Consider the following 24982-nt stretch of genomic DNA (forward strand, 5'->3'; position numbering starts at 1 on the left):
GTACTTTGTTTGTTTGGGGTTTTTTTTTGGTCCAGTCATGGGGCCTGAACTCTGGGCCTGGGCACTGTCCCTCAGCTCTTCAGCTCAAGGCTAGCGCTCTACCACTTGAGCCAAAGCGTCACTTCTGTTTTTTTTTTTCTTTTTGCTTATGTGGTGCTGAGGAATCAAACCCAGGGCCTCATGCATGCAAGGCAAGCATTCTACCACTGAGCCACCTTCCCAACCCACCTCCTAGGTACTTAAGATTACAGGTGTGAGCCATTAGCACCTTCTTCAGTGACTAAATTTTCTTTTTTTTGGGTCCGGTCATGGGCCCTGAACTCTGGGCCTGGGCGCTGTCCTTCAGCTCTTCAGCTCAAGGCTAGCGCTCTACCACTTGAGCCACAGCGCCACTTCCGGTTATTTTCTTTTTGCTTATGTGGTGCTGAGGAATCAAACCCAGGGCCTCAGGCATGCATGGCAAGTGCTCTACCACTGAGCCACGTTCCCAGCCCCAAGTGACTAAATTTTCAAGATACAAAAATGTTCAATATTGTGTCCATGCGCTCAAGTTAGCTTATTCCAGCTAGCAAGATAAATCTACCCTCCCTCACCAATACACACTTACAAAAAGGATCATAACTCTACAGTAAGCGAAAAGTCTTAATGTGAGGACCCTGAACATACCATATGGCTTCTCTGTACCAGTTGTTTACAAAAAAAAAAAAAACCCTGCAATGGAAAGTCACCATCATGTTGACCATAATCCATCTCTCTCTCCCTCTGTCTTAAACTGTTCCAGTTGGAGAGTCTGTTCTTTCCAAGTCAAGAACGTGCCAGCCTGTTGGGGGAAAGGAACTACAAGAGCTGAACCTCAAGGCGGCATGCCCACAGACCTACATGTCAACACAGAAAGAACACGCCTCAACTGCTAAAGTGCTCCCAGATCTAAACACAGAAGAACCCAGAGTAACAAGCATTTTCAGGGCTAGAAATGGAATGCACAGAGTACCCAGGGCCTTCTCAGATGGTCACAGGCCATCTTACCCCCTGGTGGGAAGTTTAAGAAAAGTGATCTGCATGAATCAATCATCCCTAAACAGTGTTCACTGAGTGATCTGTCTTGAATCTTTAAATGTCAGCATGCTCTCTGCTTCCAGTAAATAAGTAACAGAGCTAAATTTCTCCTTCGATGTCTTGTATTCATCACGGTTGATACTCCGCAAGTACACCATTAAAACCGAAGGAGAAGGGAATCTGTAATAAGTTGATTCACAGTCCCACACAGAAGGATTAGAAGCCCATCCCAAATGCTATGATATAAATAAGGAAAGAACCTTATCCTTGTCAGCTTATAGTTTAGGTATTTTTCCTAATCATTATGGGACTTCCTATACTTTCATGACAATAAAGACTGTAAAGGCGCTAATAGCTGTTAATCCAATGCTAGAAACTACCTAATACCAGGAAGGATTTCACTATCTCTTACGGGCCCCACTCTGATTTATAAGCATAACTAATAACACTGAGCCTAAGAGAACACTGTAATAACATCCATTGTCTCTCAAGTGTCATGTAAACACTTCCAATCTCTAGAAAAGATAAGTCTGCCCTATACACAGAAAGACCAAACATCACCAGGGTGCAGGTGGCTCACAACTATAATTCTAACTACTCAGAAGGCTGAGATCTGAGGATCCCACTTTGAAGCCAGTTGGGGAAGAAAAGTCTGTGAGACCCTTAAGCTGACCAAAAAGTCAGCTGTGACTGAAGTCATAGAGTACAAACCTGAGCAAAAATCTCAAATGTCTTACTAAAACACAGAGAAACTGGGAAGAAATTATTGCTTGCCTTTAATTTCTCCTGCTCGGGCCTTTTTGTAGAGTCCTTTGACATCCCTCTGTTCACAAACATGCAGAGGAGCATCAACAAACACTTCAAAGAAAGGTAGACTTGCACCTTCGTGGATTTGCCTTGCATTGTTGCGATCCTGAAAAAGAGGAGATTTGAATAGAAACAAAAAAAAAGAAAAACAGTAAAAATGTGATCGCACAAATTGGAACCGTCACATTCATATCTAAGAAAAGAAGACTGGACCACTGATAGAGAAAAACATACCAAGCTAAAAGTTAATTTATGTTTTAAAAATAAATTGAAATGAATAAAGAAATCCAAGATGTTAATAATAATCACTCTTCATAATAAGTTTAACAGACATAATGCTGAATAAAGTCAACATGAAACAGTGGCTGTGCCATGAAAACTATCAGCTAAATTCTTTCCTTCTTTTTTCTTTTGCTTATGTGGTGCTGAGGACTCGAACCCAGGGCCTCAGGCATGCAAGGCAAGCGCTCTACCACTGAGCCACCTTCCCAGCCCTATCTTTTTTCCTTTTCTGGACAGTACTAGGGTACGAACACAGAGCCTCCGACTTGCAGGTGCTCTAGCACTTGAGCCATGTCCTCAGCCCTTTTTGCTTTAGTAATTTTCCAACAGGGCCTTGTGGCTTTGTGCTCAGCTTCAGACTATGATTGTTCTACCTATGCCTCCCGCCTTGTTGAGATTACAGACCTGTCTACCATACATGGTCCAGCTGCTGTAATGGGGTCTTGTTTTTTTGCCCCAAATGGTCTACAACCACAATCCTGGTTATTTCCACTTCCAGAGTGACTAGGATTACAGGTATGTGCGGCCATATCCAGCATTTTCACCTAAATTCTATGGGAAACCCGAGCCAAAGTTCAGCTAGAATGCAAATGACATCTGGCCTCGCTTCAATATGATGTTCAGACTTAGCTGGCATAAAAGCAACTTTACTGAGGAAGTGGAGAGGAAAGGGATGGTAGGGGAAAAACAAAGGAGGAGGTAACAATGCTCAATAGGAAATGTACTCATTACCTTATAACTGTGACCCCTCTGTACAGTATTTTTACAATAAAAAACAAAGAGAAAAATAAAAGAAAAAAAGCAACTTCACACAACCACACACACACACACACACACACACACACACACACACACACAATCCTAGTTTATCTCCTTGACACATACAAGCCCCCATAGCCATGTCTCCTATCTAGCACAACCCAAACTTAATTTTCCTGCACAACTCTTAAATCTAACTCTTCATCACTTGGTCTAAAATTCCTCCACCCCCATCCCCTGAGACCCACTCTCCTTTGAAAGTCAACCCCCTCTTCTGGTCTCTACTAGTTCAGCCCAGAGGATATCACTCACCTTGCTGTTCTCAAATGCAAGCTGTTCCTCCATACTCTCTACACCAAAGCACAGCCAGTATTTTTCAAAGCCGGTCTGTGCCTACGTCCCCTATTCTTGTTTCCAATGGAGTTCAGGTTAGCTTCGGCCACCTTCCTCATAGACGCCCTGACAAACCATGCCTACTCACCATTCTTCCTATTTCAAAAGAGAAAAATCCCCAGGCATGAAAGCTCTCAGTCAACTCCATGCAACTTCTATCTGCAGACGAAGAATCTCACTCTCCGTGCCACTCGATCTTTCACAACATCTAAATCACAAGCCCTCTCTAGGATTCCTACAGGACCTCATTCAACCCCTTCTCTCCACTTCATCTGAAATGTTCAGCCTTATCCCTTTCCACTGGCTCTTGCTCCTGAAAATATCAAGTCATGCTCCTCCACTCCAAACAAATGAATTCAACTAAGAATGTGGTGTATACCAGTAATCCCAGAACTCAGAGAGCAGAAGCAGAAAGGGTAGCCTGGACTACATAGCAAGTACCTATCTCAAACACACTCAAACACACACACACACACACACACACACACACACACACACACACACACACACACACACACACACACACACACACACACCCCTAATGATATTTTTTTAAGCTTCCCTTTACCATAGGTATCTTTCAGTGCTTAAAAGTCTAGAATTCCTGCTGTGTTTCACAGCATTATCCCCACAGACTCCTCTAATGTGACTTCACATCATTCCTGCTCCCCCTACTTGACCCAGCTCATAATACTGGTGTCACTTCAGCTTTGTCAGAGCTCTCTGCTCACCTTAGGTGCACTTCTGCATGCCCTGTATTAACTGGTTCAATGCAGACTTTATCAAGGATTTCAGCACGCCCTAATTACAGTCCAAACCTCATGCTTAGGCCTTTTACAGATGCAGTTCCACACTATGAAAACAAGGAATGCCAAACGGCAGATCATTGTGTACTTTTAGATACCCAAGACCCATCTGACATATATCCAAATAAGGCCTTAGTGACTACCACTTTCTGAGCACCACATCAATGCCCAGAAGGTACAAGAACATCACTGTTATGTTACCTTGCAACACATTCACATCCAGGGATTCAGGAACCTAAACAACTCTCATTCTGCTTACTTATTTCCTTTGTTACACTTTAAACTGATAATATATTGACACTGATCCCAAGGTTTCAAGAAAACAAAAAGTAGTCTCCAGGAAACTTTGTAGGACTACTGCTTTGGTTCAATTAAATGAACTTGTATAAGTTATTTTTAGCTCCAGGTCAATTATTATTGTTGTTGTTATTATAGTTTGTTTCTGTGCCAGTCTTGGGGCTTGAATTCAGGGCCTGAGGGCTATACTTGAGCTTTTGTGCTTAAGGCTAGCATTCTATCAATTAGAGTCACAGCTCTACTTCTAGCTTTTTGGTGGTTACCTGGAGATAAGTCTCATAGACTTTCCTACCTGGGCTGGCTTTGAGCCATAATCTTCAGATCTCAGACTCCGGAGTAGCTAGGATTACAGGCATGAGCCAGAAGTGCCCAGTTCAATTTTTATTTTAAAAATGACATCTCTATAACCATCAAAATGTGTCTGCTACTGTGCTAGAAATGTGCTATTATTTATTGTAATATTAAATACTTATCACAAAATAGATCCTGTGCTTGGCTTTGCAAAGATAACTCAACTCCTCAGAGCAGCCCTGTAAGGTAGAAATCACCGAGCTGAGAAAGCTAAGCCAGAGCTGACAACTTAGCCTATTTGTGTCCAGCTCCAAAACCTCTACTTGAACCATTGTGTGTTTGATATACGAGCTTCCTCACAAAATAATCAGTTGTTTAACAGACACCAACCACTGCCAGGAACTGGAGTGATATCTACATTACAAAGATAAATAAGACAGAATGATAATACAGAAAAAACTGAGATCTGAAAGCAGCACAGCACAATGGATAGAGTGTGGTCATAAAGACAGTGCCTGAGTACAAGTTCTCATATGAGTCAACCACATATACGTGGGAACAAGTCACTCATGTAAGGATTTGTGACTGAACAATGAACGTCTTACTCTCCTCCCATCTACCTTTCATACTGCAGGATGAGAATCAGGCGTCAATTAACGTGAAGAGCTCTTCACCACACTTACCAGTACATAACGGCTAAATGATAGATATTAATTACATTGTTAGGCATTACTGCTAGTATGAGAAGCACCAACAAGTTGGGGGTCTTATAAAATGGTGTATCAAGGTACAAAAAGAGAAGGACAACAGCCTGAGGGATGAGGGGAACTATTCAAGAGGAGAAATCCGTAACCTCAACAGAGTACATACAAAAACATAAACAGAAGTAAAGGGATGCTGAGAAGGGAAGGGCAGAAGGAAGCAGGGTGCCTTCTTAGCAGAGGAGAAACAAATCCTGTGTTAAAAATCCACATGACTTTCTTCAGAGGAATACAAAAAGTGATCTGATATTGCTGTGGTCTTTAAAATAAGAGAAAGCATTGATAAGAGCTGATCAAAGAACTATGAGGGGCTGGGAATACGGCTTAGTGGTAGAGTTCTTGCCTAGCATGCACAACGGCCTGGGTTCAATTCCTCACTGCCACATAAACACAAAAAGCTAGAAATGGCACTGTGGCTCAAGTGGTAAAGTGCTAGCCTTGAGCAAAAACAACCTCAGGGACAGTGCTCAGGCCCTGAGTTCAAGCCTTAGGACTGGAAAAAAAAAAAAAAAACTATGAGGGAAGAAGTCCTGAAAGACATTTGGACTTTCCCTGGTGTCTGACACCTGCCAAATATTCCCACTAGGTTTACTGAACTGAAAAGTCAGGCTGGCATTGACTTGAATTCAACAACTTGGCTATCTTTTGAGTTCCTTTACAGCAGGTTTTAGCAAAACTGGATTTACTTTAAAAATTACAGCATAACCAGGCACCTCTGGTGCATGTTTATAATCCTAGCTACTCAGGAGGCTGAGATCTGAGGATTAAAGTTCAGAACCAGCCCAAGTAGACAAATCTATGAGACTCTTATCTCCAATTAAACAGTAAAAAGCTGGAATTAGAGGGATGGCTCAACTGGTATAACATTAGCCAATACTGGCACACACACACACACACACACACACACACACACACAAATAACAACACATAAGTTTCAGGTTATTTGGATATATGTGGGGGAAAAGGATTTAGCCACACATTCATGTTATATTATGTGCTTTGCTTACTACTGTATTTTTGATCAATGAAATCAGAACAGATTGTCCCAAACACATACCTGAGTATAAGGTGATATAAAACTTGTGATACACACTAAGCCAGCATCTGCAAAGAGCTTAGCAACTTCTGCAATGCGCCGAACATTCTCTTCTCTGTCTTCAGGACTAAAGCCAAGATTTTTATTGAGACCTTGACGAATATTGTCACCATCCAAAGTGTAGCATGGAATGCCATGGCAAACCAAGTACTCTTCCAGGGCCATGCTCACGGTAGTCTTCCCCGCCCCAGACAAGCCTACATTAAACAGCCAGACAGTGTCCATGTGGAAAGTTAGAAAGACAGCTATTTAGTAATGAAGACTTAATATAACAAGCTCCATCATACTCATTATATTCATATTATTATATATGAAAACTATCTAAAGTTTATATATAATAACTTATTGATATTCATGCCCAAAGGTATCCTAGCACTCACTAGTAAACTTCAAAAGGGGTCTTACTATCAGACATTCACTTGTTTGTCTTATTAACATTATTCTAAAGCTACATACCAATTTTTATTAATACCCAAATTATATTTAATGAAGGGAAAGAAGCAAGGGATAAAAGTAAATGAAATTATGGAGTTACCTCCTTATTCCAAGATAGTCACCCCCTCACAGACCACCATGATAAAAGTACCCATTTATAATGCTATAACCTTTTAAAAGAACATCCTCATTTCCACACTCCTATACCAGTGGTGATTATTCATTAAACAACAACAAATAGGAAAGAGCTGATGGGTGCACTAATGGTTTGCCAGCTTATTGAGTTCTTTTTTTTTTTTTTTGGTCGGCCGTGGGCCTTGAACTCTGGGCCTGAGCACTGTCCCTCAACTCTTCAGCTCAAGGCAAGCGCTCTACCACTTGAGCCACTTCCGGTTTTCTGATGGTTTATTGGAGATAGGAGTCTCACGGTCTCTCCTGCCCGGGCTGGCTTTGAACCGAGATCCTCAGATCTCAGCCTCCTGAGTAGCTAGGATTACAGGCGTGAGACACCAGCACCCGGCAGCTTATTGAGTTCTTAGGAGAATTTATAGCCACAGAAGTTACAAGGCAAGAGACAAAATACTAAAGCTTCCTATATCAATGCTCTTAAAGAAGTCAAGGTAGTAAAGAAGGCTAACTGAAGACGAAATATAGAAGATGGGTACATTGAGAGTAGAGTAGCAGGACAGTACATATTTATTTAATGAGTACCATGGATTGTACTTCCCAAAGATGCTTAGAGCCAAATATCTACTTCTATGAACTCTTCAACAATGTGACTCATTTTCTGGTGACATAGCCCAAGTATTAGATCACTTGCCTAGTAAGTATAAGGCCCTGGGTTCAATCTTCACAAGAAAGAAAAGAAAGAGAGAGAGAGAGAGAGAGAGAGAGAGAGAGAGAGAGAGAGAGAGAAGGAAGGAAGGAATGAAGGAAGGAAGGAGAGAGAGAGAGAGAGAGAAGAAAAAAACACAATCTAAAACCCCACTCTTGAATCTGGGCTAACTGAATGAAAGCGATAGCCCCCCAAAAAGTAATGAAATAATGATGTGTAACTTGCAGGACTGGAAAGCTATGGGGCTTCCCTGTAGTCCTTTTATTTGGGAGAGGACAGCTACTAAATTCTCTGAGGCCACAATGCCAGCGAGATGACAAGTGTGTGTTTCAGCTGATGGTGTCAGCCATCTCAAGACTTATAGAAAGAAGTATCAGTTAAGGCAAATCCATAACTGAACAGATAGGACCCCCACAACAAACCCACATACATGTGGAGACCTGATACACAACAGCTGACACTATATATCAAAGAAAGGATACGCTAATCAATACATACATTTGAGAGAACTGATCCATCTAGATGGCAGCAGGTAGATAACAGATAACTCCATATCACAGACAAAAATCAACTACAGATGATGCCATGAATGAGAAAGGCAAAACTTCTAAAGCAGAGGGAAAAAAAAGAATACTCAGGCATCAAATGGAAAAAACAAAGTGTCTAAAGAGAATAGAAAAATCTAACTAGCCTCATACTACTTCAAAACCACATTAAATCCAAGAAGAAGATGAAATACTGTACTAAAAATTCCAAGACAGAGAAAGTATGTCACCCAGTCAAGCTGTGCAAAAGATAACCAGAGGTTATAAAATATAAAAATTGAGAGAATTCAGATCCTAACAGAGGATCATCTTGAAAAGACTATTTACCAAGGAAATGCAAGCTCTTATATCTTTATTCTAATTAAGGGATCCTTAGTTACCAAGCCCTAATAAAAGAATTGATCACTGAATATTGAATCAAGTTAGTTATATAACTAAAAGGTAGAGAGAGATTTGTTAGAAGAGAATACATATAAACATTACAAACCTGAACAATAAAAAAAGCAACAATTTAACAATTTAGGTAAGACTTAAGAAGGAAAGGTAAGGAGAATGTGAGACTGCTATGGAACTGAAACATGCAACTTAAGAAAAAAATTTCTGACGATCAAACAAAGTTTCCAGGACTAATAAATCCAGAGCTGACATAGACACTGGAAAGGGGACTCTCTCCACACTGTGTGGTAAACTGGATACAATTTTAGTAGGAAGTGTATCAAGATCTACTACAGTTTTAAATACAATTCTTACATGTGAGAGGATTCATCATTTTTAAAGCTACTTCAAAAACTGGAATCAATTTATCTTCTTATCATCCTGCCACAGCTAAGCCCAAAGGGAGATGTTTAGAAAAACCAACACAGGAAAAAAATCAGAGCTACTAAAGCAAAAGCTGAAATATACACACTGATTCTATGAACCTCCTATCCCTCGTTCTTTCTCTTCATATAGTTTACACTGTTAGCATCTTGAAACAGAGTCTGGGTCTTTTTTTTTTTTTTTTGGGGGGGGGGGTCCAGTCGTGGAGCCTGAACTCTGGGCCTGGGCGCTGTCCCTCAGCTATTCAGCTCAAGGCTAGCGCTCTACCACTTGAGCTACAGCGCCACTTCCGGCTTTTTTCTTTTCTTTTCTTTTCTTTTTGCTTATGTAGTGCTGGGGAATCGAACCCAGGGCCTCATGCATGCAAGGCAAGTGCTCTACCACTGAACCATCTTCCCAGCCCAAAAGTCTGGGTCATTTGCACTCAAAAGTTTAGAGAATTTAATGCAGTATCTAGTAACTGGTAGCTTTAAAATGAAGTCTGGCCTTTCCCTTCTACTTCATTTAATATTATTCCTATAAGAATAACAAGAATTACATCTCACTGTACTGTAATTACAGTATATTAATTATGTGTTGTCCTTGCAAGAAGAAAGTTCATATTTAAATGTGCTTACAAATATTGGGGTTTTTTTTGGTTTTTTGTTTGTTTTGTTTGGGGGCCTTCAGGGGTAATTTTCGTTGTTTTTTTCCTCTCTTGACCTTACCTGTTAGCCAAACTGTGCAACCACGAAAGCCACCTCTGGTCCCCACCACCTGACCTCTTTTGTTCCTGCTGACATGGTGGGCTTGATAGGTGACATTAGTTGCTCTCTGCATCCCCTGGGAAAAAGAAAAAGGAAAGGAAGGAAAGAAAAAGAGGAAAATTGTGGTTCACTTGAGTCCTTCAAAAGGCAAATACAAACTCCTTACCAACATATAGTTAAACATACTTAAAAGCAGGGTGAGAGATAAAACAGATGATCTCTGTCTTCTTTAGAGTACAGCCATGTTTAGTAGTTTACATGCACCACATAATTTAATCCTCACAGGTACTCTTACCATTATGTTTTACAAATGAAGAGGTCAAACCTGAGAAAAGTTAATTGCCCAAGACTATATAACTAGTGAGTGGTGGACTCCAGTGCCTATTCCTTTCATACATTCATTCATTCATTCACTCTTTCAAGCAGTACAAACTGAGAGGCCCAACTAGTATGCTAAGTGAACAAAGATCTTCACTCTCAAGTGAGCTTACCATCTATCAGAAGAAAATGCAAATCAATAAAACTCATATATAATATCCAACAGTAGTAAGTACGCTGTGTGAGGGCTGTAGATGTGGCTCAAGTAGCAGAACATCTGCCTAGCAAGTATAAGGTCCTGGGTTCAAAACCCCAAAGCTGCTACAAAACAAAAGAGAAGGAAAAGGAAGGAAAAAAAGGGGAAAGGAAGAGAAAGAAAAGATAGAGAAAGGGAGTAGGGGGAAAAGGAGAAAGGAGGGGGAAAAGAAGACAAAGAGAAAGGATGTACATTGTGTAAAAAATAAAACAGGGTTAAGAGAGGAGAGATAGAAGATGAATGCTTCTTTAAATAGGGTATCAAGAAAGACACCTGTTGGCAAGCAGAAAAGGCCAGATAAGGTGATGTTAGGGAAATGGACCATAAGATATGTATTCAAATGTTTTTTTTTCTTTCATGCGATTGTTTCTAACACATTTATAAGATTATCTCTTTGTTGCTTTGTATGTCCCTCCCCCACAGTATAACCCCTGCTTTCACTGTATTTCACGTCGGTATAATTTGTGGAGGGGAAGGGGAAAAACAAATCGTTTTAAATAGGGATACAGGTGGACTCATTGCCACAATGAGATGTACAAGTCGTTATGTCGAACTTTACAACTTTGGTGCGGGGGGGGGGGGGGTGGGGGGGGGGTTTGGGTGGGGGAGCGGGGAGAGGAAGGATGGGAAGGGGAAACAAAGGAGGAGGCTACAATGTTGATAAGAAATGTACTCATCTTGCCCATGTAATTGTAACCCCTCTGTACAGTGTTTTCACAATAAAAAATAAATAAATAAATAAAAAAGATACCTGTTGGGCTGGGAAGGTGGCTCAGTGGTAGAGCACTTGCCTTGCATGCATGAGGCCCTGGGTTCAATTCCTCAGCACCACATAAGCAAAAAGAAAAAAGCCGGAAGTGACGCTGTGGCTCAAGTGGTAGAACGCTAGCCTTGAGCTGAAGAGCTGAGGGACAGCGCCCAGGCCCAGAGTTCAGGCCCCACGACTGAACCCCCCCTAAAAAAAGAAAGACACCTGTGGCTGGGTGCTGGTGGATGAAATCCTAGCTACTCAAGAGGCTAAGATATGAGATCACAGTTCAAAGCCAGCATGGACAAGAGAGTCTTTGAGACTTGACCACCAAAAAGCTAGAAGTAGGGCTGGGAAGGTGGCTCAGTGGTAGAGCGCTTGCCTTGCATGCATGAGGCCCTGGGTTCGATTCCTCAGCACCACATAAGCAAAAAGAAAAAAGCCGGAAGTGACGCTGTGGCTCAAGTGGTAGAGCACTAGCCTTGAGCTGAAGAGCTGAGGGACAGCGCCCAGGCCCAGAGTTCAGGCCCCACTACTGGACCCAAAAAAAAAAAAAAAGCTAGAAGTACAGCTGTGGCTCAAGTGGTAATCCACTAGCCTTGAGAAAAAAAAATAAAAAAAGATCAAGAACACCCAAGCCCTGAGTTCAAGCTCCAGAACCAGCACACAAAAAAAAAGAAAAAGAAAGAGTTCTGAGAAGGTGGTAGATGAGGAGCCCTCTGAGTGGGCTGAGGGAGGGATATACACATGAAATACATAAAATAACTCCTTCTGCAATGAAAAAGAAAGTGAAACGCACTGCTTATAGCTTGATGTTCTCCTCAATAGCTTCTCCTATTAAAAAAAGTATAACACTGTTACATAAGACTTTCCTCCAAAGAAAATATACAAATGGCCACTAATGACATTAAATGATATTCAGTATCATTATCCATCAGGGAAGTGTAGATCAAAGCATCAAAGCCACAATGAAGTACCACTTCCCACCAGCAGTATAGTTCTAATAGTAAACAAGACCAGTAATAAGTACAATATAGTTTCTATTGTACAAAACTACAAAATGGCCGGGTGCCAGTGGCTCACGCCCATAATCCTAGCTACTCAGGAGGCTGAAATATGAGGATCATAGTTCAAAGCCAGCCCAGGCAGTAAAGTCCATGAGACTCTTATCTCCAATAAACCAGAAAACTGAAAGTGGCTCTGTGGCTCAAGTGGTAGCCTTGAGCTGAAGAGCTGAGGGACAGCGCCCAGACCCAGAGTTCAAACCCCATGACCAACAAAAAAAAAAAAAAATGAAAGAAATAAAAGAAAAGAAAAGAAGAAGAAAAAAAGAAAAAAATACAAAATGGAATTTCTTCACATTGGAGGAATTGGAATCTCTTCAGTACATGGAGGGGAAACTAGAATCCTCAAATGCTTGTGGGAAAATAAATTAGTACCACCACTTGGGAAAACAGCAGTTCCTTAAAATGTTAATCACAGAACTACTAGATGGCCAAATGACTATCCCACTTAGTGATATGTATTCACAAAATATAAAATCATTATCTTGATACTGGTAGTTCACACCTGTAGTCCTAGCTACTTGGGAGTCTGAGAACTAGAGAAACATGGTAAGCAAGTCAGTATAACTTGTGGAGGAGATGGGGAAAAACCAGTTGTTTAAGGATACAGGTGGACCAGTTGCAACAATGAGAAGTACAAGTTGTCATGTCCAAAACGAGCTTTACAACGTTGGTGCGGGGGGGGGGGGGGGGGAAGGGGGGGAAGGAGAAGGATTGGGATTGGGATTGGGGGGGAGGGGGGAGGCTGGGAAGGGATGTGAAGGGTAAACAAAGGAGGAGGCTGCAATGCTTGGTAAGAAATGTACGCATTATCCTGCCCATGTAATTGTAACTCCTCTGTACAGTATGTTCACAAATAAAATAAAATTAAATTAAATTAAAAAAAAAAAGATCCCTTCCCAGTCAATTGTTGAACATAGTAGCCTTGGCTACCTCAAGTTATGTGGGATGCTAAGATCAGAAGATTTGATTCCAGGTCAGCCCAGGCAAGAAAGTCTACAAGACTCCATCATAACAGAGGAAAACTGGATATGGTAGTACACATCTACAATCCAAGCCACAACAAACTTCCTAGGCAGACCTTGGTTTAGGCACAAACCTGAGCAGGAAGCAAGAGTGTATTTTATAAACATCTAGCAAAACAGCAGGGCTGGAGGCATGGCTCAAGTGGTAGAATGCCAGCTACCAAGTACAAAGCCCTGAGCTCAAACCCCAGTGAAGAAAAAAGAAAAGGCCAGAAAAACATATTACCACATAAACTTATTTACATGTACCCATTCACAAACATCAAGAAGTAGAAATAATTGAATTGTCAACTAGTGTTATGTCTCTTTAGTTTTTTTCAAATTTTCTCTTGTTTAATGTTGGTGTCTACACACTGAAAAGCAGGGACTTACTGAAATAAGTCTGACTGAATTTCTCAGAATGATTTTGTCTGGGAAACCACTTCACCAGTCAAGCAATTTGGGTCTGGCAAGCCACTTGGCACTGTCTGTGGATAGACCTGCTGCTAGAATCCTTGAATAGGCTGGTTTGGAACTTGGGTTAAGCCTAGAGTCTGGAACCATGGTAACATGTCTGGCCTACCTACACAAGTTGTCCTGGTAACAGAACAGGCCTGGAGCTTCAGCTTGAAAGGGCTAACCAGGTGCTAAGATGGGCTGAGTACTTGGGCCCACTTAGGCTAGTCAGTGCCCAAAGCCATTGTGGTCAGTTTGGCAGTGTGGTAAGCCTGGAGTCTAGAGACACAAGGTCCTGGGTTGATGTTGGGACAGGGCTTGCTGGCAGGCCTGCCTAGTGCTGGGTCTCACTGGCCTATAGGCTCAGTGTTAGGATCTGAGGCAAAGTTTAGTGTTCACTTCCCCCTCCCCTCTGTCTCAAGCACGTAGAATAAACCTCTTTAATTTCTCTCTCCCTCTCTCTTCCCCTCTCCCTCTCTCCCTCTCTGTCTCTCCCTCCCACCCAGCCCTTCTCTCAGGCTGGCTTGGGATTAGAGGAAGGGGAGAGAAGGTGTAAGTAATAGAAAAACCATATCTTGTCTTCCACCTTCTTAAATGCATCTTCCTTATTTCTGTGCCATATCCAGGTGCTGCAATATCTCACCTGGTTTCCCAACTCTTGTGAAAATATTTCTGTGTGATCGCTGTTCAGTTCATACTTCCACAAGAGGAAAAGCACTAGAAAACTCCTACTGTAAAAGTTTGCCGATGTCCACCAAGAGTCAGTAGATTTTTTTTTTTAAGTTTTTCATTTCCATCTGTATCTTCAACTTCTTTGGGGTCTGGTCATGGGGCCTGAACTCTGGGCCTGGGCACTGTCCCTCAGCTCTTCCACTCAAGGCTAGCGTTCTACCACTTGAGCCACAGTGCCACTTCCGGCTTTTTTTTTCTTTTTCTTTTTTTTTTTTTTTTTGCTTATGTGGTGCTGAGGAATCGAACCCAGGGCCTCAAGCATGCAAGGCAAGCACTCTACCACTGAGCCACCTTCCCAGCCCCTATATCTTCAACTTCTATATCTACTCTTTTCTAAAAGTGGTCTACCTGTGATAGTACCTGAAGTTAAGGCTCTCTTCCACACTGCTTTCCTGTCCATCTCAGTTTTTCTATCATTCATGCCCTGGGGTAGAAAAATCATCTAGGCCCAAAGGAACAAATCTGGCAGTGTTTCTAATAGGCACACCACACAAGCCAAGCCTTTTCTCTAGAGTTAATAGTTATTTGTGAAAGGCTGGGAACTTTCTGGTAACTCATATCCGTAATCCTAGCTACTCAGGAGGCTGAGACTGAAAGAGTGCATAAAAAAAAAAAGCATCTTCACCCTGAGTTCAAGCCACAGGACCAGCACACACACATATACACACACACACACACACACATACACCCACCCACCCACACACACACACACACATGAAATTAATAATAACAAAAATAATCATTACTTGTGAAAAATTATAACGAGAAACTAGACCCATTTCTCTTCAATAAACTGACGAAGTAAATGAATCAAATCAGCTGTGCATTTGCAAGAACTTAAGCAAACCTCAGGTTCCAGACACATTCTTGCGACACAGAATTTTCTCTCTAGCTTTAACTTTTAACCTTGTAGGCTGAGGCAAAGGAGCTAGGTCTCTGCTGGAAGGTAAGGAAGCTGCCACACTAGTTTTGCTGTCTAAACTGGCAGAACCTGTTTCACTTGCTCATTCTGTTTTGGAATGCATCCAGATTCTTCTGCTCTTGGGCAAGAGGAAACCTGTATCTAATACATCTTAATTTGTTTGGGCCCTATAAATTATTTTCCGCTCCTTTTTTTATTAAATTAAACTAGGAGAGATAAAATTATCTGATGAGCTATAAATTGCTGAGATATATGGATAAGAGAAAAACACAAGATAAGTAATTCAATCACTAGAAAGAATGCACCTTAGTTGTTCTTGCCTACTACACTGAAAAAGACTGCAACAGAAAACAAGAAGAATTTTTGTTTATTTGTATCTTTTTTTCACAGTTCAAAGCAAATGAGTGATGACACTGTCCAAGAAGAACTATATTCTTTATCTGACATACGTAACTGTAACCCCTCTGTACATCACCTGTATAGTAATACAAGATTTTTTAAATAATAAAAGCAAATGAACCAAATAAACAGCTGCATTTCAAGGCACGTGGTTGAAGGAAAGCACCAGACCTCAGCAAAGCAAGGAAGTGAGTGAGGGGTAGAGGGAGGGACCCTTATACAAGGAGCCCTGGGATGAGAGGATACTATGAGAGGTGCAAAGCAGAGACCAGACAAACCTGGCTCCTTAGGCTAGCGCATCTCCATGTTGCAAGGGAAAAAGTATTTGGAAGAGTCCAGCAGATGCCATCACCACACGTGTCAACAATCCTAGCCACAGGAGCGCTCCACTGCATCTCAGTCTTGAAACCCCATCTGGCGTCCCCACAATACCTCTGTTTTAGAAAATGAACTAATATTGTCTGCCACCTCCCCTTTCTCCACAGCTGCTAGAGCCTGACACCATCTTGAAAATGGAGCCACCAGTCGAGTCCATTCTGCTCTAGGGAACAGAGATCACTATGTAACACCAGCACTTTCACTACTCTCACACAAATGGCTGCAATCTCACTAACACAACTTGGCTCAGCGGTGCAACGGTGGTCTGACACATCCCCATGAAGTGTCCTGTACAACATGGGACAAAGGGTCCACTGCAGCAGGGAGTGCTACCCTTGATACATGAAGAATCAAGGATTCCATACCCTGAGGTCTAAGGCCCATCATCTCTGCCCATGGCCCCAGCCTCACACTGCTGCTACTAGCGCACACCACTGCAGGCCTGGAGGACGCATGCCTTCCGTCATCAACATTCCTGATACCACAACTATCACTGCAGACAGGAGTATGCAACCCTGAAAGGCGTGATGATATACCCGTCCAGCTCTGCCCCCATACCAGTGCCAAAGGCCCAGCTGAAATCAGCATTCTGCATTTCCCTCCCTACATTTTCAAGCCATGAATTCCTGGCCATTTTGAGCCACTGAAAATCTACTCCACTACTATCTCCACAAACACCTGTGGTGTGAACCATCTCAACGTTCATTGACACCAATGAGATGGGCTGTAGCTGAAGCACTGATACAGAAATTAGACCTGTGCCCACACAAAACCAAAGCCAAGCCAGGTGCCGGTGGTTCACACCTGTAATCCTAGCTAATCAGGAGGCTGAGATCTGAGGATCACAGTTCAAAGCCAGCCCGGGAAGGAAAGTCCATAAGACCCTTACCTCCAATAAGCCACCAGAAAAACAGAATTGGCACTGTGGCTCAAGTGGTAGAATGCTAGCCTTGAACTGAAGAGCTCAGGGACAGCGCCCAAGCCCTGAGTTGAAGCCCCATAACAAAAAAAAAAAAAAAAAAAAAAAAAGCCAAAGCGCTATATCCAAAGAGCACCCTTCCACGATCTACAGAAAAAGTCTTTGCCCACAAAGATTATGTATATTTTATTTAAGGGACAAGAGCATGTGAAGACTTTGGTATCCAGAAAGGTCCTAGAATCAATTCCCATGGACTCTACAACAACCATAATATAATTTCAAAACAATTCAGGAAGAAGCCTTTTCCATTTTGGTATTGATACCGTAGGGATAATGATTCATGTCAAATTAAGAAATGAAGCTGGCTTTAAAGAGAAAATGCTAAATCAATTAGATTTTATTTTCAACTACTATTTTTATAGTTTGGACTTCAGTGATTTTTTTTTGTTTTGTTTTTGTTTTGTTTTTTTTGGCTGGTTGTGGGGGCCTGAACTCTGGGCCTGGGCGCTGTCCCTCAGCTCTTCAGCTCAAGGCTAGCGCTCTACCACTTGAGCCATAGTGCCACTTCCAGCTTTTTCTGCTTATGTGGTGCTGAGGAATCGAACCCAGGGCCTCAGGCATGCAAGGCAAGAGCTCTACCACTGAGCCACCTTCTCAGCCCCAACTTCAGTGATTTTTGTCTTCCTCCTTCTGACTCAAAGCAGAGGTTAGAACAAGGTTTCTCAACATCAGCATTAAAGGCTTCTGGGACCAAACAATTCTTGGTTTTAAGAGTTGTCTTCTGCATTATAGGATGTTTAGCCTACGTTGGCCTTTACCTGATAGATGCCAAATGTAACAACCAAAACTGCCTGTACAATCATCAACCATTTCTAAGGGTGGCAGAAACCTCACCTAGTTGAGAACCACTAAGCATAGAATCATTTATCAAAATACAGTGTAAGATGCAGTCAGGTTGGGAAGATCACTGACACTTCAATGACCATGTGAAAGGGAGGCTCACACTGCTAGGAGTCCTTGCCAAAGTTAAAATTGACAAAACAGCCCCAAACTGAGAATCCAAAGTTCTCTCTCTGTCTCTGTCTCTGTCTCTCTCTGTCTCTGTCTGTCTGTCTCTCTCTCTCTCTTCTCTCTCTCTCTCTCTCTCTGTGTCTCACACACACACACACACACAGTCCTCCATCTTTCTCTGGAATTTTCTCATCCTGGAAAGAAAGCAAAAATGCAAGAATGTACAAATGCATAGATAAAGTATTTTTAAAAATGGCAGCCTTTGGGGGCTGGGAAGGTGGTTCAGTGGTAGAGTGCTTGCCTAGCATACATTAGCCCCTGGGTTTGATTCCTCAGTACCACATAAGCAGAAAAAGCCAGAACTGGTGCTGTAGCTCAAGTGGTAGAGCGCTAGCCTTGAGCTGAAGAGCTGAGGGGCAGCGCCCAGGCCCAGAGTTCAGGCCCCACGACTGGCAACAACAACAAAAAAAAAATGGTAGCCACCCCAAAGTAACCTTTAATCTACAATGTCCAACAGAACTGAAAGGATGGTATGCTCTACACTGCCCTGCCCAATTCCTGGGGGTCTCATTAACCACACTGGTAGAGCTTGAGATGTCGTTAGTACAACTAGAAAGCTGAATTTTTTTCTAAATTTTAGTTGCCACATGTGAATAGTGGCTACCGTATTGGAAAAACATTGCTCCCATCTTCTTCTAAGATATTAGTCAGCTTTCCATGACTATAACAAAATACCTGAGATAACCAACTAAAGAGGAGGAGGAAAGGTTTTGTTTGATTTGGAGTGGTTTGGGTTTGGGTTGTTAATGTTTTGGAAGTCTCCGTCCATGATTGCTTTGCACAGGTTTGGGCCTGTGGCAAGACAGACCTAGCAAGGAGTGTTTAGGAGAGCAAGCTAATCAATCACTACATGGCAGCTAGAAATTAGAGTTTGGAAGGGTCCAGCATTTGAATAATCCCTTGAAGGACCTACCCCCACTGATGGGATCCATCTCTTAAAGATTCTACCACTTCTCAATGGGGCCACAGGCTGGGGATCAAGAATCTAGTACATGTGCCTTTGGGGACAACAGTACAAACCACAGCATGAGTCAACACACCAGGCATATTCTTCTGTAGAACTGAGCTTTCCCTTTCTTTGGAAAGTGTGTGTGTGTGTGTGTGTGTGTGTGTGTGTGTGTGTGTGTGTGTGTGTGTGTGTGTGTTTAAAGATCATCGTGTGTGTGTGTGTGTGTGTGTGTGTGTGTGTGTGTGTGTGTGTGTGTGTGTGTTTAAAGATCATCTCCTAGCTTCTAGGGTAAGAAGATCAGTACCTGCCCCTGATCACAGCCCAGCCAATGCTCTGTGTTCTACCTCTGCACTCCATTGCATTTTGTGTCATCTCAGTCTTGCCCACACTCCAGAATGGGCTAGTGGCCTTCTATGAAAGAGATCTAAACATGTAAAAGAACAAATCGGTCGGGAAAAGGAAGGAAGACTGGTAATAGGAAGTTTTCTCCATCATGTATTTGCTTATTAACTCTCCAAGTAGAATGCAGAATCCATCAGAGCAGGACCTTTTTGTCTTTCATTACACCCACAGCAAGTGGAAAAAGACACATACAAAGCAGCTTTTAAATAGGTGGCTAATTAGTAATAATTACAGGAATTGTGTGCTAGAACCATGATGCTTTCAATATACTGACTTATTAAACCCCCTGTGACTCTATGAGGTATGCATTAGTTAGCTTCACTATGTTTCATAATCCCTCTTATGAATCCTCATTATTGCAAATAAGAATATGGAAGCACAAAGGACTTCAGGGAATATGCCCAAGGTGACCTAAATGGGTAAGTGGAAAACTACAATCTGAATCCTACCACATATACAGTTTATCCCCTTACTGAAGCTAAGTTCTAAGATATTAAGTTATCTGAGGATTTTTAATATCCAAAGCACCCAACCTATGCAACAGTCTGTCCTCCATCACCATTCTGTCCTAGCTCAGCATAGACATAAAACATCTAGAGTGAAATACGATTACACATACATGATAATAGCAGAGTGGGCAACATAATGCAGCAGTGGACAAGCAATTCAACCCATGAATGTGTGACATGAATGTGCGAATGTGTGACTAAGACAGCCACGTGTTTCACAAAGTTGAGGTAAAATAGCTCAAGGCTCTGAAGATTTTGGCTCCTCATAAATAGTTATAGGCCTCTCTAAAACCCGGGAAGGGCAGCTGGGCTGAATGTTCAGAGAGGTAAGGCAGACCCTGGATAGTGAAACACCGTATGCTTCAGAATGCCATGCCAGTTTGAAGCCTCTTTGGTGGAACATTTGGACCTAGTTCCCCCACAAAGGTAGACCTTCTGCTCAAACATGATTCTGCAGAAGGCCTTCAGCTCAACATGATTCTGCAGAATGGATGAAGGACACCTGAGTTACCACTGATTCGCTCAAAATTTCCCCAGCCCAGCAAACAGCACCACCAGCACCAAACAGTTGAAACCTGGTCCCACTGGAGAATAATTCAATTCAATTCAATAGAATGATATCCGTTGTCAGACTGGATCCAAGGATGTTCTAATGTTCTAATGACTCTTGATTTTGCCTTACTATCCATATATGTGTGTTTGTGTGTATGTACACATATATGCATATATATGTATGACTATTAAAGCCTTATGTATATGGAGATACGAGTTTTACATCTGTCCATCTGAACAGGAAGCTTTTCCCAGTGCCATAGCAGCACTACATTCTCCTACCTCTGGCCATTGTTTCCCATAATTCCCTGATCTGCTCCTTAACAACAGATAGCATCCAAAGCTTAGAATTTGGTCCTGCATTAATTCACTTTATAGTCTCTAATTCAAATTTCACCACCAAGTCTTTACTTCCAGCTTCAACCTGACTCTAATCTCTCCACTGTGGTGTCTTCTGTATTTACTAAATAGTTGAAATTTAGCTAATCTTAGCTAAGATGTGTGGTGAAAATTCTCCTGATTTTAAGTACAAAAAAAAGGAAATAGCTTGATAATAATCTTAAAGCATTAAAAGTAATATTGGTCTTATATTTGTATTTTTTAAAATGTTGATATTCTGGGAAAGAGCAAGGGAAGGGGTGACAATGTCCAAAAAGAAATGTATTCTTTACCTGGCTTACGTAACCATAACCCCTCTGTACATTACCTTTATAATAACAATTTTTTAAAGAAATGCTTATATTCAAATGACAGTATTTTGGCCAAATAAAATGTGTTATTTTACCACCTTCTTGTTATTTTTTAATGTGGGTTCTAGAAAATTTTGAGTTGCCTATGTGGCTGATTTTTTTTTTCTTTGTCAGTCCTGGAGCCTGAACTCTGGGCCTGGGCACTGTCCCTCAGCTCTTCAGCTCAAGGTTAGCACTGTACCACTTAAGCCACAGCACCACTTCTGGCTTTTTCTGCTTATGTACTGCTGAGGAATCGAACCCAGGACCTCATGCATGCTAGGCAGGCATTCTACCATTTAGCTACCTTCCCAGCCCCGTGGCTGATATTTGTACTAGACACCATCTCTCTATATCTACTATCTCCACTAAGACTGTCCCTCAAAGGCACCAGGCTTCTTTGGTTTTTTTACCAATTGAAATAGATGGAGATAATAGTATCAGTAACTCTTTTCATTTTCCACTATCCTTGTGATGGTATATTCCCATTTTATAAATAGCAGGCTTATAAAATACAGAGAGAATTCAAGTGACAATCATATTAAAACAATGGAGCACAGATTAGAGTCCAGGCAGTAAGCTCCACGGTCCTCTTATTTCTGCTTTTGTTTTTGAGAAAGTCACACTAAGGAACCTAGGCTGTCCTAAAACCCACAATCCTTCTGCCTCAGTCTTCCAATTACAGGTATACATCATAAAACCCAGGCAGGACTCATGCTTTAAACCGGTCTCTTAGGATACATCCCTCAGAAAGCCACACATTTCCCATTTCCTCAGATCAAAACTTCAACATCACTTTTCTGCTCTCCCTCCCATGCCCTGAACCTCTAGTCACATCTTCTTGAAGAGTTTCAATTTATCTGCTCTCCTCCTCCTGCTTCCTCCTTAGCCAGCCTTTCACCAGCTCACACTGCATCTATCAACAAGAACACTTCATAGTGACATTGATCAAGAGGTATTATATTCATAAACTATTTTAAGGCAACTCCTTTGTACAACTGCTTAAAGACAATAAGTAAATAAATGAAACACTTTAAATAGTGCTCATGTGCCAGATATACTTCCAATCTATTTAACCCTTCCCTTCCTATAACCTTTTCCAGTCTCCAGGACTTCTGTGGCTCTAATGGTGTCTGCATTTCTTTGGTAAACTGGTCTTCCTGGATGACCAATTTTATCCTGTGATGGGAACAATAAAAGTATATGGCTTTTTCACACTTGGACCCATGGAGTGATTTAAGTATGTAAAAGGCAGGTGCTCTATTAAGGAGGCTCAGAAAATAAAGAATTCTGTCCCCATCACATCTCCCATAGAATCCTGTCTTAACTCTACAGTGAAATATCCACATAACCCAGCTCCACCCTACCTACTCCACCTTATCTCCACTCCCTAACACAAACTCTCCATAGTAGTCAAACAAGTCTCTTTTCTCAAGTAAATAATTCTTACACAAGTTCCCAAGGGCCTCAAAATAGCTGAACTCTTCTCAATGAAATAAAACTGCCCACGCCATTCAGTGAGGTCCATAAAGAGCCAGCAGCCCAAAGTGATGATGCACACCTGTTAATCCCAGCACTAGGGAAGCAGGATTGAGAGTACCAGAACAGCCTGGGCTATAGAGAGATAACTTGTTCAAAACATAGGGGGCCCCAGGGTATGATAATACTTGCCTTTAATCTCAGCTATTCAGGTAATGGAGGTAGCAGGAGGGAGTTTTGATGCCAGCTGGGCAAAAGTGAGAGACCCTTTTTGAAAAATAAACTAAAAGCAAAAGTATGTGACTGAAGTGATAGCCTGCTTGCCTGGAAAGGCTCTCAATTCAATCTCCCTGAGGGAGGAAAAAAGGTATTTATTAGAGAGCAAATGCCACTTGCCATTTACAATACAACAATAAGCCATGGGCAACAAGAAGACACATACTACATCCTACATATTTATCTCCGTGTCTACAATAGTCCTCCACATACATTTTAATTTAGCAGGTGGCATGATAGTTAATGAGTTGTAGATAATGTAGATAAAAAATAACCTGCAAATACCCCAGTTTAGTCAGCCGTATTTCCTCAAAGTAACAGGAGCAATACTGAGTTTGGGTTTCAAGGCAGTTGGCTTCACCACACTCAAATTTATGATCATCACTGCTCATTAAATAGAAAAAAAATCCTGTGAAGGACACACTAAAGTGCACCCTTGATCAGGTGAGATTCAAAGCAGAATGACTTACTTGTTCTCTCTACCCTGACTCTCAGGTGACTGGCACGGCTGGCAGCTGAACCCTGGCAGGAGTCCACCTCTTCTCTCAAGGGGAAAGAAAAGTAGTGAAAACTCTTGATCATAGCAACACAATCGGTCAAGAAAATAATTCCCAAAGGACATGTGCCTGAAACTGCTTTTTTTTTTTTTTTAATTCTTTGGCTCACTGTGGACAAGTGCTGATTTGCTAATACTGCATTCTTCAAGGTTCTGTCAGACTGGGAAATAAACATTTCCATCCAAAGCTAAAACAAGGGTCTTTCCAAAGTCCAAAGCTGGGCCTTCTCCCATTCAGGAGTTTATCATCTTAGCTTTCTCAGGAAGGAGGAATTCCTTCTGAAGACACAAGCCTTGGCCCACAACCCTAAGAGGTGAGTCGCTGCCAAACGTAATAAACCATTCGTCTTGCCACACCTAACTGTCACCACCGATCGAGCCTTTAAAACTAAGCTTTTGGGTTTTTTTTTTCTTTCTTGGTCAGACATTGCAGTTTCAAGCAGAGACACAAAGGGCCTCAGTGGAGGGCCCGTCTCCGCTCATGAATGGCCACATTGTGGAGTCCTCTCCCCCGGGCCCACTGAAACTCAGCCATGGAAAGCCCTGGATGGAGATCGAACCCAACCTGGGCCAGCCCCACCGGCAGAGCCAGGAGAAGCAGGGTCGTGCAGAGGGAAGGGCCCGGCCTCGGCCTCTGCTGCAAACACCGCGACCCCTCCACCCCGCCCCCACCCCCGCCGGGGCCGCGGGGGGCCGGGACTCCGTGGGAACCGAGGCGCTGGGGGGGGGGAGGGAGTTCTGCCCACGGACCAGGAAGGGGCGGCGCTGCAGGGCCCCGATCGAGACCCCCACCACACACACACACACACACACACACACCCCACGGCCGCTGCCGTCACGCCTCTGCGCCCCGCCACCCACCCACCGTCCCCGCCAGGAGACGACGCGGTCCCGGTGCCCACCCCCAGGAGGATGCCTGCCGAGGATGCGGGCGGAAAGCAAGGGGCTTCCCCGGACCACCTTGCCCTCCGCCCCCCAACTCTCCTGCCGCCCTCGCTCACCCAGTTCTGCGCGTTCTGAGTCAAGTTGCTCAGCTTGACTTTCTTGCACAGGCTCCCGGGAATCTCCATAACCGCAGAGCGCGCGCGCGCGCGCGGACGCCGGGGCTCTGCGCGCCCTCGGGGTAGCGGGAGGCAGGTCGGAGAGGCGGGGGCGGGGCTGCAGGGCGGGGCCAAGCTCGCGGCGGCGCGCGCGCGCACGCCCTCGGGCTCGCGGCCCCACCCGCGTGAATGCAGCTTCTGCGCGCCCCTCAGTGGAGGAGAGCGGGCCGGAGGAGCGGGGCCGAGCTGGAGGCGCGCGCACGCGCGCGCGGGCCTCAGAGACCTAGAAGACAGGT

The 24982-nt window shown here is 42.9% G+C and overlaps 1 protein-coding gene across 2 annotated transcripts in view; it reads right to left on the bottom strand.

Moving 5' to 3' along the window:
- Window positions 1-24751, bottom strand: part of Papss1 (3'-phosphoadenosine 5'-phosphosulfate synthase 1) — a 66725-nt gene extending 41974 nt beyond the window's left edge. The window contains exons 1-4 of one of the 2 annotated variants that reach the window (XM_070022406.1): window positions 24648-24751; window positions 9890-10004; window positions 6510-6745; window positions 1831-1969 (exon numbers count right to left, since the gene is read on the bottom strand). In XM_070022406.1, the coding sequence (XP_069878507.1) occupies window positions 1831-1969; window positions 6510-6745; window positions 9890-10004; window positions 24648-24716 (559 nt within the window). In that variant the 5' untranslated portion in view covers window positions 24717-24751. Of the gene's footprint in view, window positions 1-1830; window positions 1970-6509; window positions 6746-9889; window positions 10005-23560; window positions 23630-24647 lie in introns of those variants that run through there. The other variant, XM_070022407.1, reaches the window with a different exon arrangement.
- Window positions 24752-24982: the final 231 nt, after the last annotated feature.

Source organism: Dipodomys merriami, unplaced genomic scaffold, assembly GCF_024711535.1.
Source record: "Dipodomys merriami isolate MVZ:Mamm:240054 unplaced genomic scaffold, mDipMer1.0.p SCAF_15, whole genome shotgun sequence".
Taxonomy (NCBI): domain Eukaryota; kingdom Metazoa; phylum Chordata; class Mammalia; order Rodentia; family Heteromyidae; genus Dipodomys; species Dipodomys merriami.